The sequence below is a fragment of the Camelina sativa genome, chromosome 4, assembly GCF_030686135.1.
Source record: "Camelina sativa cultivar CO46 ecotype springtype chromosome 4, ASM3068613v1".
NCBI lineage: Eukaryota > Viridiplantae > Streptophyta > Magnoliopsida > Brassicales > Brassicaceae > Camelina > Camelina sativa.
The window spans coordinates 25,597,076-25,612,115 of NC_141883.1; the positions used below are offsets into that span (position 1 = coordinate 25,597,076).

The following is a 15,040-nucleotide window of genomic DNA, read 5'->3' on the forward strand; positions in this document are numbered from 1 at the left end:
CTTCTTCAGGGCTCAAACCATTTGATACCATTCTCTTCACATAACGCTTAAGTGGTGGTGAAAGCTTTACTGCATCAATCAAAGGCATCTCAATCATCACCTTATCCATCATAGCCTTGCATCTAGCTTCCTCCATCTCCTGCTTGGACCTTCTTGGCTTAGGAAAAGCAATCTTCGGTTGGTACACCCTTTCAGCAGCTGGAACCTGAGATTTTGCAACTTCGGGTTCTGTCTAAGAGGGGTGTTGACCGACACCCATGTGGTGTTGATCGACACCATCATCTGAAGCCGAGAAATTTGTCGATTTCTCTCCCTTTTCTGTAGAAGCAATTTCACCTTTATCTTCACCTCTCACTGATATGGCATTACAAGAATGTTTGGGATTTGACTCAGTTCTCCCAGGGAGAAATCCCTCTTGCCTTTTGACGGATCCAGCTGTTTGTGCTACCTGACTTTCCAGCTGCTTTACATGAATGTTCAAAGCTTCAAATTTCCCATTAAGTTCAGTGTAGACATTGTCAAGCTTCCCATTGAAAGTCATTGTCATCTGCTCCTGACCTTGCAAAAGATGCTCATGCATAGCTTCCATCTTACTACTTTCAGCTATTTTCGGAGGAGGGGACTCATATGAGTTATTGCCATAATTCCTTGTGTACCCAATGCCCTGTTGCTGCTGCTGATACTCTGGCTTGGAAGTGTAGCCTGAAAAGTTTCCACTGTAAGGCATGTTGTTTTGCTGATTACCAAATCTCTGTCCCTGATACCCAGCTCCATACACATAGTTGACATTCTCCTCCGTATTCTTTGGCTCTGGCTCAAATGTCTCAACCTTAGCAGCAAATTGGACTGACTTCTTACCTACAAGTAGATTATGCACTACACCTGAAACACCAAAGAGAAGAAAAACAAAAACGTGTAAGTAGAAAATAAAAAGAAAAATTTATACGAAATTAAAAACTAAAATCTAATGGTAGATCAAAGACTCCTCGGCAACGGTGCCAAAATTTGATATGCTCAAATTAAACCGTAGAGCTACTCTCTCAAATTAAGAGGTCACTGCAGTACTTAGGGGTCGAATTCCACAAGGACTCTAGATTACTCAATAAATTATAGAGTTTTATAATTACGCTAAACAAATTAAGTTGTATTAAAATTAAGAAAAGCAATGCAAAATATTAAATAAAAGTTGTGTAAATTCAGATGATCAAAGAGCTAGACCAATTGGAATTTCTCAGGAAATTATGAAATATCAAATCAATAAATTAATTAGGATTCAGGCATTTAAAATCAGATCTAGAACTCTAAACTCTTCTGTAAAATAAATCAGTTCTCACTGCAAATATTTTCTAAATTTAAAACCAGAAAATCCAAATCTCTTTGTAAAATTCTAGGTTAAAAATCAGCTTTGAAAACAGGTTTAGATTGTTCACAAAATTACTAAATCAAATCTCTTTGCAAGAAGTAATTTTGCTCATCAAAAGGTTTTATCAGGAAAATCAATTATATTCTCATATCAATTTATTTTCCTAGGTTATTAATTCTAGATGGCCAATCAAGGATTAATATGAAGAACAACCTATGATGAAGATCTAGAAAGATAATGAATCATAAAAATAACAGATCTAATAAATCATAAAATCCCTGTGAAAATCCTTGAACCTAACAAGCAAACTACTCAGACATATTCAATGAAGAACAAAACATAATTCTGAATAATAAGCAATTGAAATTAAAAAAGTCTAGAGGGAGTTCAAGAATTCTTCTCTCAAAGCAGTTGAGATCTCTCTCTCCCAAAAGCTCTCAAAATCTCACAGGGTTGCAGAAAAATAAAACTTGCTAGAAAATAACTTAAGGGTTTCTAAAACCTAAAAATACTATTTATATGTCCAAAAACACGCCAGGGACTAATGATGCAAATATGGAAAATTTTGGGGCAGATATGTAAAATTTCCAAAACTTGCTTCTCTCTCGGCTAAACATGGTGTCAATCGATGCTAAGGCAGTGTCGGTCGACACTCTCATCCTTCCTCGGCTCCAAGTTCTCTTCCTTAGCTGAATTGCTCCAAAATCCCTTCTAATTGCTCAATTTTGTTTCTTTCATGCCAAAATCCTAGAAAACCTGTTAAGACTCTAAAACATCCTACAAAACAAATCAAAAGACTCTAAAAGACTCCTAATATCATGGTTAAAAACCACAAAAACCATGATATATCAGTAGGTTCTCGACTAATTGGGAGGATAACCTATCTCTCATCTCTGACGAGACTTTGAGCTATGTTACCTTGTACCTAGCGCTCTTTGCTCTTCAAGCCACTATCTATACTTTATGGAGGGAACGGAACAGGAGGAGACAAGGTGAAACCCCATCCCCTGCTCCCTTACTACTTAAACAACTCTCCATCTACACCCACAACAAAGGAAAATACGAAGCAGCAATGGCAACATGGCTTACAACAAGATATCTCTCTGTTACAACAAGATATCTCTCTGACCAATGTTTTAAACTACCGCTGATGTAAAACGCTTTTTTCGAATAAATTTTATATTTTATTCAAAAAAAAAATGAGAAATTGTATTTTCCAAAAACATAAGTTGGGACAAGAGAGAAGACAAACCTTCCAATGGCTCCAAGAAGCACTGCATCTACTTCTTTTGCAACAGAGATGGTATCCTCCAGAAAGGGAACTCTCAGAGAAGCTCTTCTAATGGGAATCTCCGGGAAGCTAAATTTCACTCCTGGTACAGAGCACAGACGACATGAGTCTCTGACCCACCACCATAGTTTTACGTACTATAGACATATTTTTATTTTTAATTTTAAAATTAAATATTAATAATATAGAAAACTATCATATTTTTTAAAATGTTAATTAATGAAATGGCTGAATTTGATCGGTCATTTAAAATTCTACATGAATGCATTTAAAAACTTATAGAAAAATATCATAGAAAGAGAATTGTAGTAATAAAAAAAACTTATAGAAAAATAGAAAATTATAGTAAATATATATATATATTTTTTTTGTCAAGTTTCCTCAGTCCAAATTTCAATATACATATATACCCTGTTTTAAAAATCGGCCTAGGCGGCCGTGGAATCGCCGATTCTACGCTAGGCAACCCTCTGCCGCCACGATTTGGACACAGTCAGCCAAAAATCGGGTTTCAAAAAAAAAAAGAAATTGAAGGTTTGAGTCTCTAACTATTATTTTGATTGTAGATCTATCATATAAGAGCTAAAACTACAAGAATAACAAAGTAAAATGATGAATAATTGCCAGCTTAAATTAGGATTTTCAGATCAATAGTGATGAGGAAGAAGATGAGGATATTTTCATCATTCTGTATTTATTGAAGAAAAATCGAAAAAAACCCAAAATGTGATTTGTACAGCTCGAGCCTGAGAGCCATGGAATTTCGGTCCGGCTTGGAACCACTGAACCACTGAACCACAAACGAATCTTACTAATATGCTACAATTTATATATATTATATATGTATATAAATAAAACCCCTAAAATTAATCTCCGATTTAAATCCGATTTTCCAATTAATTGTTAGGTCCTCTCTTACCCGCTGATTAACGCCTAACAATTTTTAAACAGGGAATATATATGATCAATGAGTCGTATTAACATTTTTTAATTAAAGAATTTATGGAAAATTTCCATGTTTTTGTCCTTTTTTGGGTCCAATAAAGAAAGAGTTGTAATGAAAATAAAACCAAAGCTTGCTTGGTTGGCCCTTTTGGTTGTTTCCTTCCGCTCCGCTCGATTAAAAAAAGTTGCTTTTCGTATCATCTGGTAAGGGGTTCGTGTCGGTCTCACTTGTATTCTCGCGTCGCGTCGACGAGAAATCCAGAGGGGAGAAAAAAATCGCAGAACAATTCGCAGAAGGTGCTGTCTCCTTAATCCTTATCCCTCTCTGATTTTCACCATTTTAGATAGTTAGGGTTAGTGTAGTGAGCTTCTCGAGTTTAGGATGAGTTTTTTTTTTTTGAGGATTCGGTTGTTTTCACTTTCATGACACGATGTTGAAATGGTATGGAAGAGTCCGTGAGGAAACCAAGGAAAAAAAAAATGAAAGAAGCTGAGGATAGGTTAACACAGGTTTGTTCTTCTCTTTGAACAGTCTGATTTGGTAGAATAGGGGTTCGTGATGATTGTACAAATAGGGTTAAATCTTATTTGATTCGTATTCAATAGGATTGAATTTGGTAGAATAGGTTCTTGATGGTTTCCCAGATCTGTTTATCTTGTGCCAACTTTTTCAGAGTATAAAATACTACCAAAAAACAGTAAGTGAGGGTATTGGAAAAGAATTCCGCAAAGCACAAAAAGCAGAAAGAAGGGCGACTAACGATGAGGATAGAGCAAGAGCAACAGCTTTAGTTGAACAATATCGCGAACCAGTGGCAGAGGTCGAGCGTTACATCTTGACTGCAAGAGCAGAGGTTTGTATTTTAGGTATTTTTAATAGATTCTTTTGGGTCTACTTCTTTTACTAATCTCTTCCCTTTTCTTTTTTCCAGAAGCTTTCCTTAATCCGTTTAAAGAACACCAAACGTCTGCTCAAAGATTTGAAGAACTCCGACTCTGCCAAGACTTCGTACTACAGAGGATATAGAGCAACAGCTTTACTAGAACAATATCGCGAACCAGCGGAAGAGGTCCGACGTTACATCTTGACTGCAAGAGCAGAGGTTTGTATTTTAGGTATTTTTAATATATTTTTTTGGGTCTACTTCTTTTACTAATCTGTTCCCTTAATCCGTTTAAAGAACACCAAACGTCTGCTCAAAGATTTGAAGATCTCTGACTCTGCCAAGACTACTTACTACAGTTGCTCCTGGTGCTGCTGGTAAGAATTCTTGAATTCAAGGTTTGCTTTTTCTTTATTTCTGTGATTTATGTTTTTTTTTTTTTTTTTTTGTGTGTGTGCAGAAAACAGAGAAAGAAGAAGAAGATGGTGGCTAGCCATGACTAACACGGTCATTGAAAAGAACCAAGACGCAGAGGTATGTTGTCTAGGAGGATTAATAGGGGAAGTTAGGGACATATTAAACTCATTTTGAAAAATATTACTATTCAAAACGAAAGGTTAGTATTCATCTGCTATATAACTGGTTTAGCATTTGAGATAATCGTACAAAAAAAACGTTTCTTATCTCTAATGGTATCTACTACTCTTCCATGATTCCACTATAGTCTTCTAATATATTCCAAGCGATGATACTTTCATTAGACTATTCAACTGTTACCAGTTTTAAGGCATAAGAGAGTGCAACAACCCTCTTTGTTACTGCTTCACCATATTCACACTCTGAGCAACAAACAAGCAGACCGCTTTTGTGTTGGAGTTCTTGGTCTAGCGCTGTGGCGCGTATCCATAAGCTTGGTTCTGCATATGTCGATTCTTGATGATCTGCAACGAGATTGACCTCAAAGGCACAGTAACATCCAAAGGTACAACAAGTACTTCTTCTAGCTCAGACCAGTCAAGATCAGTAGTGACCCAAGAAAAACTTGCGAACTTGTCTACCCTCGAGCCATTCGCCGCTTCCTACATTGCCACTTGATGATGATGATGATACTGGTTCGTCTTTGGGAACCATACAATCTGTTTGAGGTTCACCATTGATAACAACAGCAGGCTCCCCCGGTATCTCGAAGATCCCTGGAGGAAGAGACGGTGGTCCTTCTTGCTTAATGCTCCCAGTATTCTCCATCTTTCTTGCTTCTGCAAGAAAGAAAGCTCACAGAGTTAAGTTAACCAGCAGAAGTCAAGATTCAAAACATTAGCTGAATCACTCATCCGTTCTATAGGTTTCAGAACCGATGAAACGTGGTGAAACTAAGGCGAATCATTCATATAACGGTTACACGAGAATCAGATACAAACTTGAACACGAACGAATCAAACTTAACTCTGGAGATTAAGCCAGACACGTTCTTGTTTGGCAACGCGGACAACTTAAACTCTGGATGATCCACTCAGCAAATGTACTAATCATTTTTTGCTTGCCACTACTACTACTTTGCCTTTATTTATTTATTTGAACAGTTTTTTTATTCGTCACTTAATCTTCTTTAGTTCTGCAACAAGAACAGTTCTGCAAAGTAAGATTCCGACTTAACCGGATGCTCTCCTCTGCGTCAAGAGGGAACCTCATACGGATACCGAAGCTCTCTCCGCAATGGTCATCTACCAACATCACGTGCAAATATCTGAGTGAGGGGACTGATTCGACGAAGCCGTTTTGGATAAGTAATGTGCTGAGTAGTGGTGTCTTGGATCATCTTCATCTTGATATTAATGCTAAAGGTATACATACAAGTGTTTAAGCAAATGGAACCTTTCCTGGAGAAATTCCCATGTCTTAAGCTGCTCAAAGTCTCTGCTTGCTTGGGAAAAAGATGAAAAAGCAAGGCTGCAACTTGCCACGGATCTGCTAATGCTTCCCAGAGCTCACAAGCTCCAGGTAGAGTTCTTTTCCTGATAAACTAACTAATGCATCAAGTGGAAATTTTTGTCCCTCTCTTGTTGCTTAAGTTTGTTCAAACCTGAAAATCTGTTTAAGCACTCTATGTCTACATTTTACTGTCGTCATCAGGCTTGTTTCTATTTGCGTTTTCAACATGAATTTGCATTGTTGTGTTTTTTTCTTTCTTGATGTCTTAACTGATCTTCAATCGAATTTCTATGCATAAAATTGAGATAGTATATATAACCGATTATGGTTGATGAGATTAACATCATTATATGTTCGCTGACAAAAGGAAATATCACTACAAATTCCCATAAGAAGCAATCAGAACATTTTGAATCACTAACAATGGCATATGGATTATAAAAAAAATCAAAATGCTAATTAGATGATATTAGGCTTATCTTCAAAGGTGAGTGAACTGGGAGAGATCAAAATAGTATCATCCTCTTGCGTGTGAGAGCCTCTAAAGATGATGAATGATTCGTGTCATCGTCAATAAGCTGCCGAAACAGATGAAGGTCAAGATCCAACTCCAGGAAACCGGTCTGCCACCTCGGCTCATATCTGCCATCGAAGAGTCATCCGCTACTCGACCATTGTTCACTCCTCCCTTACTGCACACCATCATGAGAGTATTGTTGAGTTACATAAAAGAATGAGATCAGTTATAGAGAGATGTGAATCATCAGTGACCAAAACAACACAGAGACATCATCCATTTCATGTATTTTCAACAATCTAAGAACCAAATCACCAAATTGCTCAAGAGAGTTTGAAATTGATTACCTCGAAGGGTATTTGCAAGTTCCCTGACCTGAAAACACACACACACACACATACAAATGTATCAAATCTGAATCTAAAACTTGAATTTCAAAAAACAAGAGATCATCATTATATAATCCTGATTCCACTAACCTAACAAATATTAGAAGAAAGGCTTTTTAGCTTACTGGGATTGAGTGAAGTAAGAGCAGCGTTATTGTTGAAATTGCAAGCCTCATCAGCCTCACCGTTCTTCAGATAGTAATTATTGAAAACGAACGACGCCATTTTCTGAACATCCGTCGGGTCGTTACAAGGTCCACCTTGCTGAATCGGACCACAATCGGCACCGCCTTGACCACAAGCCCACTCAATCGCAGTCTGTAGTGAAGAATCTTCCGCGTTGTTCTTCGCTACGCACCATAACTCCACTTGCAACACTTGACCTCCGATCTGCGCAGTCGCAACCACCATTAACATCGCCGCCGTCGCAGCGACTAAAGAGAAGCAAGAGACAGTCATAACGAGTATCGCGAAGAAGGTTTTTGGGGGTTTCTTTTTTTTTGCCGTAACCGCTGATTTGAGCAGTGAGCACTTAGAGAGTTACCGTTAAAGGTATCGGAGAAGATGAAAGAGAGAGAGAGAGAGATCTAACAGTGACGAATCTGAAGAGTCTCAATAATTTTGGTGTTTATTTGGATTTAAGCGTTTAGTTGGGTTGGGCCTTTAATTCGGCCCATGAAAGGAGGTAAGTGAGAGACATTAATACCGGCGAATGGAAATTAAGTGCTCGGATTGATGATGTGACTTTTTTTTGATTGGTTGATTTAGTTGAGAAAGGTTTTTTTTTCTTCTTCTTAATGTCATCGTCGCGACCGTGTAATTGACTGACTCTCAAGTTTAAGTATTTCCGAGGAAAGAATCAGCTCTTCTCTATGGCTTCTTCTCCGTCAGATCCAGATGCTCTTTCTGGGAACCCTAGTTTAATTGAGAAACCGAGTTTAGTAGTAGTAGGTGAGCAAGGAAGTGTTTCGTTGGAGAATGCGAATCCCGTCGCCGACAAAGCCCTAAATCTAGAATCAACACAGGACGAAGAAACGCAGAAGAGTTTGCAGGATCCGGAGGAGTCCGAAGCGAGGGATCAGCAATTAGAAGCGTCGATTGAGGAAAGCAGGAACGAAGAAGACGATATGGACGCGCCGCTTGCCGTAAATAACCGCCGCGGAGGTGGGCCGCCGAAGCGGAAGAAAGTGAATCAGAAGAAACGAAAACAGCAGGAGAGGGCCAAGGATAAGTTTCAGGTACTTTTGAAAACTTTGAAGCCGATTGCTTTCGTGCCATGTAAAACCCTAGATTTTGCTCGGCACGAGAAGCTATTGAAGTTGTTAGGTCTGTGGGATTTTGTGCATTTGGAGTTTGATCAAAACATCCGTCAAGATCTAGTGGCGAACCTTGTCGCGTATTATAACTCAGAGGGTAGATGCAGCTATGTGAACGGGCTAAGGATTAATGTCAGCCGTCCTGATTTGGCTCGTGCCTTGAAATTGCCTAAGAAGAAAGAGCTTGATATCACGGAGGAGGAGAGACAACTTCTGGAAAGTGATGAATCAGTAAGGTTTGTTGATGAGTTTCTTTCAACTTGGGTTCTACTGCAGAGAGATGATATGTGGATTATGCCTGTAGAGGTTGTTGATTGGACTAGGGATATAAAGCAAAAGCATTTGGAAAAGTTAGATTGGTCTAAATTGCTCTGGTTAATGGTTGAGAAAGAACTGAAAGCTGAGCCTCTACTCGGCGATTGTTTTTTTGCTTCTCATCTCCAGCTGTTGATCAAAACACAGAAAGAAGATTTACTAAGGGAAACGCCTGAGGTGGATGAGGATGATGACGATGATGATGATGTAAAGGAGGTTGATTTTTTGGTGAAATCGCCGAAAGAAGATTGTTTGGAGGTTAAGGAGGAACATGTTGGTGCTCCAGGGTTAGGAAGGGATGATGGTGCCACCGAGTCAAAAGAAGACAAGTATGTGGACGAACATATGATCGAATTGAATCTCGGGCAAGATGCTGTGTCAGAAATGGTGTCTGAGGAGGAGAGAGGTCCTGTTGAAGGACAGCCAATGGATGTTGAGGAGAATAAGAAAGAAGTGGATGAAAGGTGGGCATGGAATGAAGACACTCATGCTGGTTCTCATTTCCTTCGCCGTTGCAATCTTAGTAGTGCTAGGGAGGAAGACGAAGAGGATCATATCGAAGGATCCATGGAAATGGGTGAAGATGAACCAATTGAAGATGTTGGCGAAGAGGAAGCTGAGGAAGATAAAGAAAAGCATGATGGGGGTTTTCCTTTTTTTCCAAATGGTGTTTCCCTTCATGGAGTTGGCCAAGAGAACCTCATGTTGGGAGATGCATCTCCATTAGGTTATAACTCCGGGTTACAAATTCATGGCAATTCGATTGGTGGTGATTTCCTTGGTTCTAGGGTTGACATGCATATGGCTATGGGTTCAGGTAGTTCTTCTCTGTTTGGGAACGGCAACAACAGGAGGGAGGTTGAACATGAGAACGATATTACTTATCACTCTCATAACCCCGGCAATAAGAGGTTGAGGACCGAAGAACCCTCTTGGGATGATAAACCACCCTCAGGTGAGGTGATGTTTGATCAGATGGCATATTGGATGGAAAAAGCTAGGTTGTCATTTGCTGAAAAAGAGAGAGAGCGTGAACAATCTGTTATGCACCAGCAGTATCTGATGAATGAACTTCAAAGCAAGGCAGCTATGATTCAGGAATTGGAAAGAACCAAGTTTGAGGAGCAACAGAGGAAAGATATGATGATCTACAAGCTTGAGAGTGAGCTTCGTATGATGACAAGTGTAGTAGAGGGTTATCGAAAGGCTTTGAAAGTAACAAAAAAGGCATCAAGAGAGCACAGAAAACATTGCCCTTTGCCCGATGATACACCGGTCTACAAGGATGTCAAAGGTTCGGGAGGTTTGGTGTTGAGCACTACTGAAATTGAAAAGCTGAGATTGAAGCAAGAAGAGGAAGACAGGATAACACGAGCTCTAGCAAAGAGACAGATTGAGGAGTTTGAAAGTCGCTGGCTTAAAATATTTGAAGAACTCAGGGAAACAGTAGAATCGCAAAACGAGAAACTCATCGAGATTGAAAATGAAGCGAAGATTTTGAGAGAAACAGTTTCTGAAAGCAAGAAGAATGAGACATCTGAAGTGGGTGCTGCTACAGAAGAAACAGTTTCGGATTGCAAGAATCATGAGACAGCTGAAGTGGCTGCTGCTACAGAAGAAACTTAAGATGCTCTCAAGGTACGTAATACGTTACTCCTTTACCAAAACTTCCAGCATAACTTTGCCCTTTTTTGTTGAATTGGTTATTAGAACGATGTATCCTCTCCCTATAGTCATTATAGAGGAATCTTGAATTTGCTCGTGAAGTCTGAGTATATTAGATGAGCAGTAAGACACACAATAAAGTACGGATTTAGTAGATGAGCATATATATGCTTAAGATTCTAAATATCTCAAAATGTTCTCTTATTGTTTAACTCCATAGTCATCCCTGATTAATATCCACCTACTTGATTATCTTCTTCTTTCTCCAGTATGGCTTATTGAATTATATAAAACTTTTTAGTTACTATATAGCTGATTTGTTGTCTCAATATTGTAGGTTTATGCAAATCGGTGAAGCTTTTGAAGAAGCTCTTTTGAACAAACATCAATTTAGCATCCTCATATTGTATGATAGACAATGATGATCGAATCTAATCTCTTCTTTATCTTCTCTTAGGAAATGTAAACCAACGGTTGTGATCAATGCGAAGTCTTAATTAGCAGTAAACATTCAATCATCTTTGAGTTTTGGTTAACATACTGTGATGAACAACTTGGAGACTCCCCAGTGTTCGGTGTGCGTGTCCAGTCCTTAGTATACATAATCGAGGTCAAATTGATTTAGTGTAGACTTTTGGGCGAATGGTCTGGTTTGTCTGATATACTGTAGTTTGGTATTGGTTCTGTACATATCGAGCTCTAATTGTTGTGTTTAAAGTTTGTTCTCCCAAAAGGAAAAAAATTTATCTATATAGACTAGTAGAAAGGTGTATGTAAGGCTCAATGAGAGGATCGAATAGGTATTGCACTGACATAACTGACAATATCTCGCGTTCATACATTTCCCAATAGGGCCAACACAAGACCACTAACCTATTGTCTTTTTTTTTTCTTTTTTTTTTCCTTTCTTAAGCTTATCCTCAAAAAAATTATTCTTTTAAATTAACCTTGCTAGTGCTACTTTGTAGCTTTCCTCTGTAACTTTTATTCCTTTCACCATTTTTTTACTTTGACCGTCTCGTTTAACTTTCAAAACAAACTAAAAATATAAATTGTTTTGATAAACATTATTATAAAAAAAAGAAAAAAAATATGTAAAGCAGAGGAAACAAAGCCAATCATGTAGCAAGACCGTAGTGGTCCAGCCAAAGGAACATAGCACGTGAACTTACAGCTTAGCTTTCAGATGTCTCCACGTTCTCCCTTTTTCCCTTTTTTCACCCCACATTTTCAGATTTTGACCCACTTTGACCCTAATTTCTCATAAAGGGTTTTTGATTCATAAAAAAAAAAAAGCATAAACTCATTAATCCTTTTTTGTTTATGGTCTGTAATTCAGCAACTTATAATAATATTTGTGACGTGTTTCTGTTAACTGCATATAGTAGTTACCATCTAGATTCTATATGACATCATCTACATGTCCAGTCCCTACGTAGGGAAATGGCTACATTGGCTAGTTAACATCTTACATTTTTTTACCCAAAAAAAAAAAAAAAAATCTTACATTTTCACTTTTGTTTTTCAAAAGGAAATTTAAAGACTGATTATTAAAATCATCTTAATTAATTGATATTTCCTTAACAACGAAATTATATTTCGTTGGAGTTTTTAAGGAATGAGAAATCGCTTTCAGTCACTTCAAATATAAATCTTGAAACTATCTGTGTAAACATTTCATGGTTCCAAAACATTGTTCTTTTTGTCAATCTAAACGAAATATTCATTGTTATATATTTTTATTATATGGATCATGGATGGATGGTACACATTAAAATTTTGAACCATGTTAAAGTGGGACTATTCGATATCTCTATTGACAATAAAATGATGGAAAAACAAATATTCGGGGAAAATACCAATTAGTACACAATGCTTAGACACTCCAACAAAAAAATTGAATAAACAACAAATCAGCTAAATTCTTTTTACATATCATTCCCACTTTCCCCCCTCCCACTCCATAAGAAAAAAAAAAAAAAAAATCAGATACACCAAAAGCAAATTCATCACAACTTAAAAAAATGTGATTAGATTAAAATAAAAATAAAAAGTCCTCTTCTTTGATAAATTAATTTCTTGACACAAAGAGGTTTTATAGTCAAGAATCTTTTCGCCATGAAGAGATAAATATCTTAAATGAGAGAACAGCTTTAGACATTGAGGAGCTGTTCTTTCTCAACGGACGGTTTGATATCGGCCGGAGATTGATCGGAAACATTATTCTCCATCTTCTTGATGCTTTGTTGATGATATACTTGTCGAAGTCTCTCTATTTCTCTCTTCAAAGCTTCTTGATGAGCTGTAAAATATTAAAATTTACAACTACTACTGTCAATATAGGCCTAATTAACATGCAATGAAGTGTCACATGTTTCATTTTAATATACATACTTATGTCGTCATATGAGCACACATGTATGGACAGTTGTTCTAGCTTATTAATCAGACTATTATCTAGTGATGTTGTGATCCATGATTACAAGCTAGACCCAAATTATGAAAATGATTTTAGAGATGTCCATAAACCTTTTAAAAGGAATAGAATAGCTACCAAAACAATATATAATTCATGAAATTTTTGTAAGTATATGAATCATGAAGCATGCATTGCCTATATATATTGTCAGTGAGTATTAAATACATGGAGTGAAAATCATGACAGTACTAGTAAAAAAACAGAGATTCTACAATTTGATATGGCAAATATATTCAGAGGAATTTATGGGAAATTTGAAGTAAAAGAAATAGGAAATTACCGTCTTTGAAAATCTTATCTTGGGCTAAAGCTGCAATTCGTTGTTTGATAGCGCTATTGTCGACGTTGAGAAGCAATCGCTGGTGATCCAAAAACGCAACTCTTGGCGATAACACTGACACTTCAGTCTTCAGTTTTCCACAATTTAAATGATTTGTTAATTAGTATTTTAATTTTAATTTTGATTACTACACATCATGTATATCCAATTGTGTGTAAAAACTTTACCTGCAATGAAGTAACGCTTCGTTCAAGCTCTGATATGTATTGCAGTTTCCTCACCCTTGACCTCTGTGCTGATTGCCTATTTGCTAAAATTCTGTAGAAAAATTCAGCAAAAAAAAAAAAAACACAAAATTTAGATTTTATCGATGTGACACGCTTTTTTATAACTATTTTTACAAAAAACGGTATATCGAATTTTATCAGATTATTAATTATAACTGTACGTGCATGCATGACCTTCCTTGGGGGTTTTTGGAAATAGTAAATAAGAATATTAATTACCTTTTTACCCTTTTAGGATCGTGAATCCGATTACCGGAGCTTCCACCGGAGTTTTGATTCGCCGACGGACCATCCTGTGGCTCCGTCTTGCACTGGCTTTGGACCTCGTCTGATTCGTTGTAATTGTTTCCGGCGGCGTTGTTTTGGTTGGTTATGTTATTGTCCATGTGATGATCATGATCGGACGGTGGTGCTTCTTTGTTATCATCGTCGCTTAGGCTATTGTGGTCTGACGGCGTAGAGGTGTTGGAGGAGGAACGTGTAGCACCCACATTGCCGTTGAGGTTGTTGCTGTTGTGATGGTGATGATTGTGGTTGTTGTGTACGTCGTCGTTGAACATGGACATGAATTGCTCGTCGTCGAACCTGTCGAAGTGGTGGTTCCCGACGCCGGAGGAAGGTGGTTCGAGGAAAGCGATGGAGTCGCTGATTGAACGACGGTGTGTACCACGGCGAGTCGCTGAGAAGTCGAGAAACTCATCCATCCACGAAGGGTTTTGTTGCTGTGGTCCGGCTGTTGCTGCGGCTGCTGCGGTTGCGGCGATGGAAGGTAGTTTCTGGGAGGAGAAGTCAGGCCAATTTGGCGTCGTCATGGTTGGGATTTTTGGAGGGAGTTGTGCCATTAATGAGAGATTTAATGGCACACTTTTATATTCAAGAATTGAAGAAAAAAAGAAACGAAAGGATCAAGAAGGGAATTTAGATCATCAAAGTTTTAAAACAGAGGAGGGATGAGAAACAAACCAGAGTAACTAAAGTGGCTATGTATAACAAAGAGTAGTTATACAAAACAGAAGTAAGAGATATAGAGAGAGGGATGCATGAGATAAGATAATTTTTATAATATATGAAAAAAGCTAAATAAATTATAGAAATGGATTCGATCTCAAAGGGTTATATCTCAGAGTGGGTCACATGGGGGTAGAGAGAGATCGGACAGCTATGAAACAGCTGTTTCGGAAGAAGAAAAAAAAAAAAGAGGAGAAAAGCTTTAAGATGAGCAAAATGGAGAATCAGGCAGCACGTGCTCTTAGTGAACCCCTCCTCCCCTTGATTTGTCTTCGCTAAATTCTTTGGTTAGAGACTTTTCTTTTTTTTTTTCTCTACTAAAACAATGTATATTGTATGTATGATATAATATTATATGAATCCTTTGGAAAC

At 37.7% G+C, this 15,040-nt stretch overlaps 4 protein-coding genes and 1 pseudogene across 10 annotated transcripts; 2 read left to right on the forward strand and 3 right to left on the reverse strand.

Annotated features, from left to right (window-relative positions):
• Positions 1–3,725: 3,725 nt before the first annotated feature.
• Positions 3,726–6,659, forward strand: LOC104781724 (uncharacterized). 6 transcript variants are annotated; one of them, XR_015597139.1, is made up of 7 exons: positions 3,726–3,896; positions 4,051–4,109; positions 4,274–4,453; positions 4,532–4,702; positions 4,781–4,860; positions 4,944–6,002; positions 6,094–6,659. XR_015597139.1 is itself a non-coding variant. In XM_010506456.3 (6 exons), coding segments are annotated over exons 2-6 (462 nt in total). In that variant the 5' UTR covers positions 3,726–3,896; positions 4,051–4,079; the 3' UTR covers positions 4,945–6,659. The 6 variants fall into 6 exon arrangements, 2 of the variants coding, with proteins under 2 accessions (XP_010504758.1, XP_010504757.1); XR_015597140.1 differs by having other exon boundaries at positions 6,111–6,659; XM_010506456.3 differs by having other exon boundaries at positions 4,944–6,659.
• On the reverse strand, positions 5,368–5,728 carry LOC147946193 (dirigent protein 17 pseudogene; annotated as a pseudogene). The gene has a single exon (XR_015597141.1). The product of XR_015597141.1 is annotated as a dirigent protein 17 pseudogene (transcript).
• A 44-nt stretch (positions 6,660–6,703) lies between the features above and the next one.
• On the reverse strand, positions 6,704–7,916 carry LOC104781727 (PLASMODESMATA CALLOSE-BINDING PROTEIN 5-like). The gene is made up of 3 exons (XM_087510745.1): positions 7,444–7,916; positions 7,277–7,304; positions 6,704–7,104 (listed from the first exon to the last, which is right to left on the reverse strand). The coding sequence occupies exons 1-3, from the start codon at positions 7,775–7,777 to the stop codon at positions 6,954–6,956; spliced, it is 513 nt and encodes a 170-aa protein (XP_087366871.1). The 5' UTR covers positions 7,778–7,916; the 3' UTR covers positions 6,704–6,953.
• On the forward strand, positions 7,539–11,132 carry LOC104781726 (uncharacterized). The gene is made up of 2 exons (XM_010506457.3): positions 7,539–10,587; positions 10,952–11,132. The coding sequence occupies exon 1, from the start codon at positions 8,191–8,193 to the stop codon at positions 10,573–10,575; it is 2,385 nt and encodes a 794-aa protein (XP_010504759.2). The 5' UTR covers positions 7,539–8,190; the 3' UTR covers positions 10,576–10,587; positions 10,952–11,132.
• Positions 11,133–12,442: 1,310 nt separating this feature from the next.
• Positions 12,443–15,015, reverse strand: LOC104781728 (basic leucine zipper 61-like). The gene is made up of 4 exons (XM_010506461.3): positions 13,880–15,015; positions 13,601–13,691; positions 13,374–13,500; positions 12,443–12,916 (listed from the first exon to the last, which is right to left on the reverse strand). Exons 1-4 carry the CDS (start codon positions 14,500–14,502, stop codon positions 12,768–12,770), a joined length of 990 nt encoding a protein of 329 aa, XP_010504763.1. The 5' UTR covers positions 14,503–15,015; the 3' UTR covers positions 12,443–12,767.
• Between the last annotated feature and the right edge of the window lie 25 nt (positions 15,016–15,040).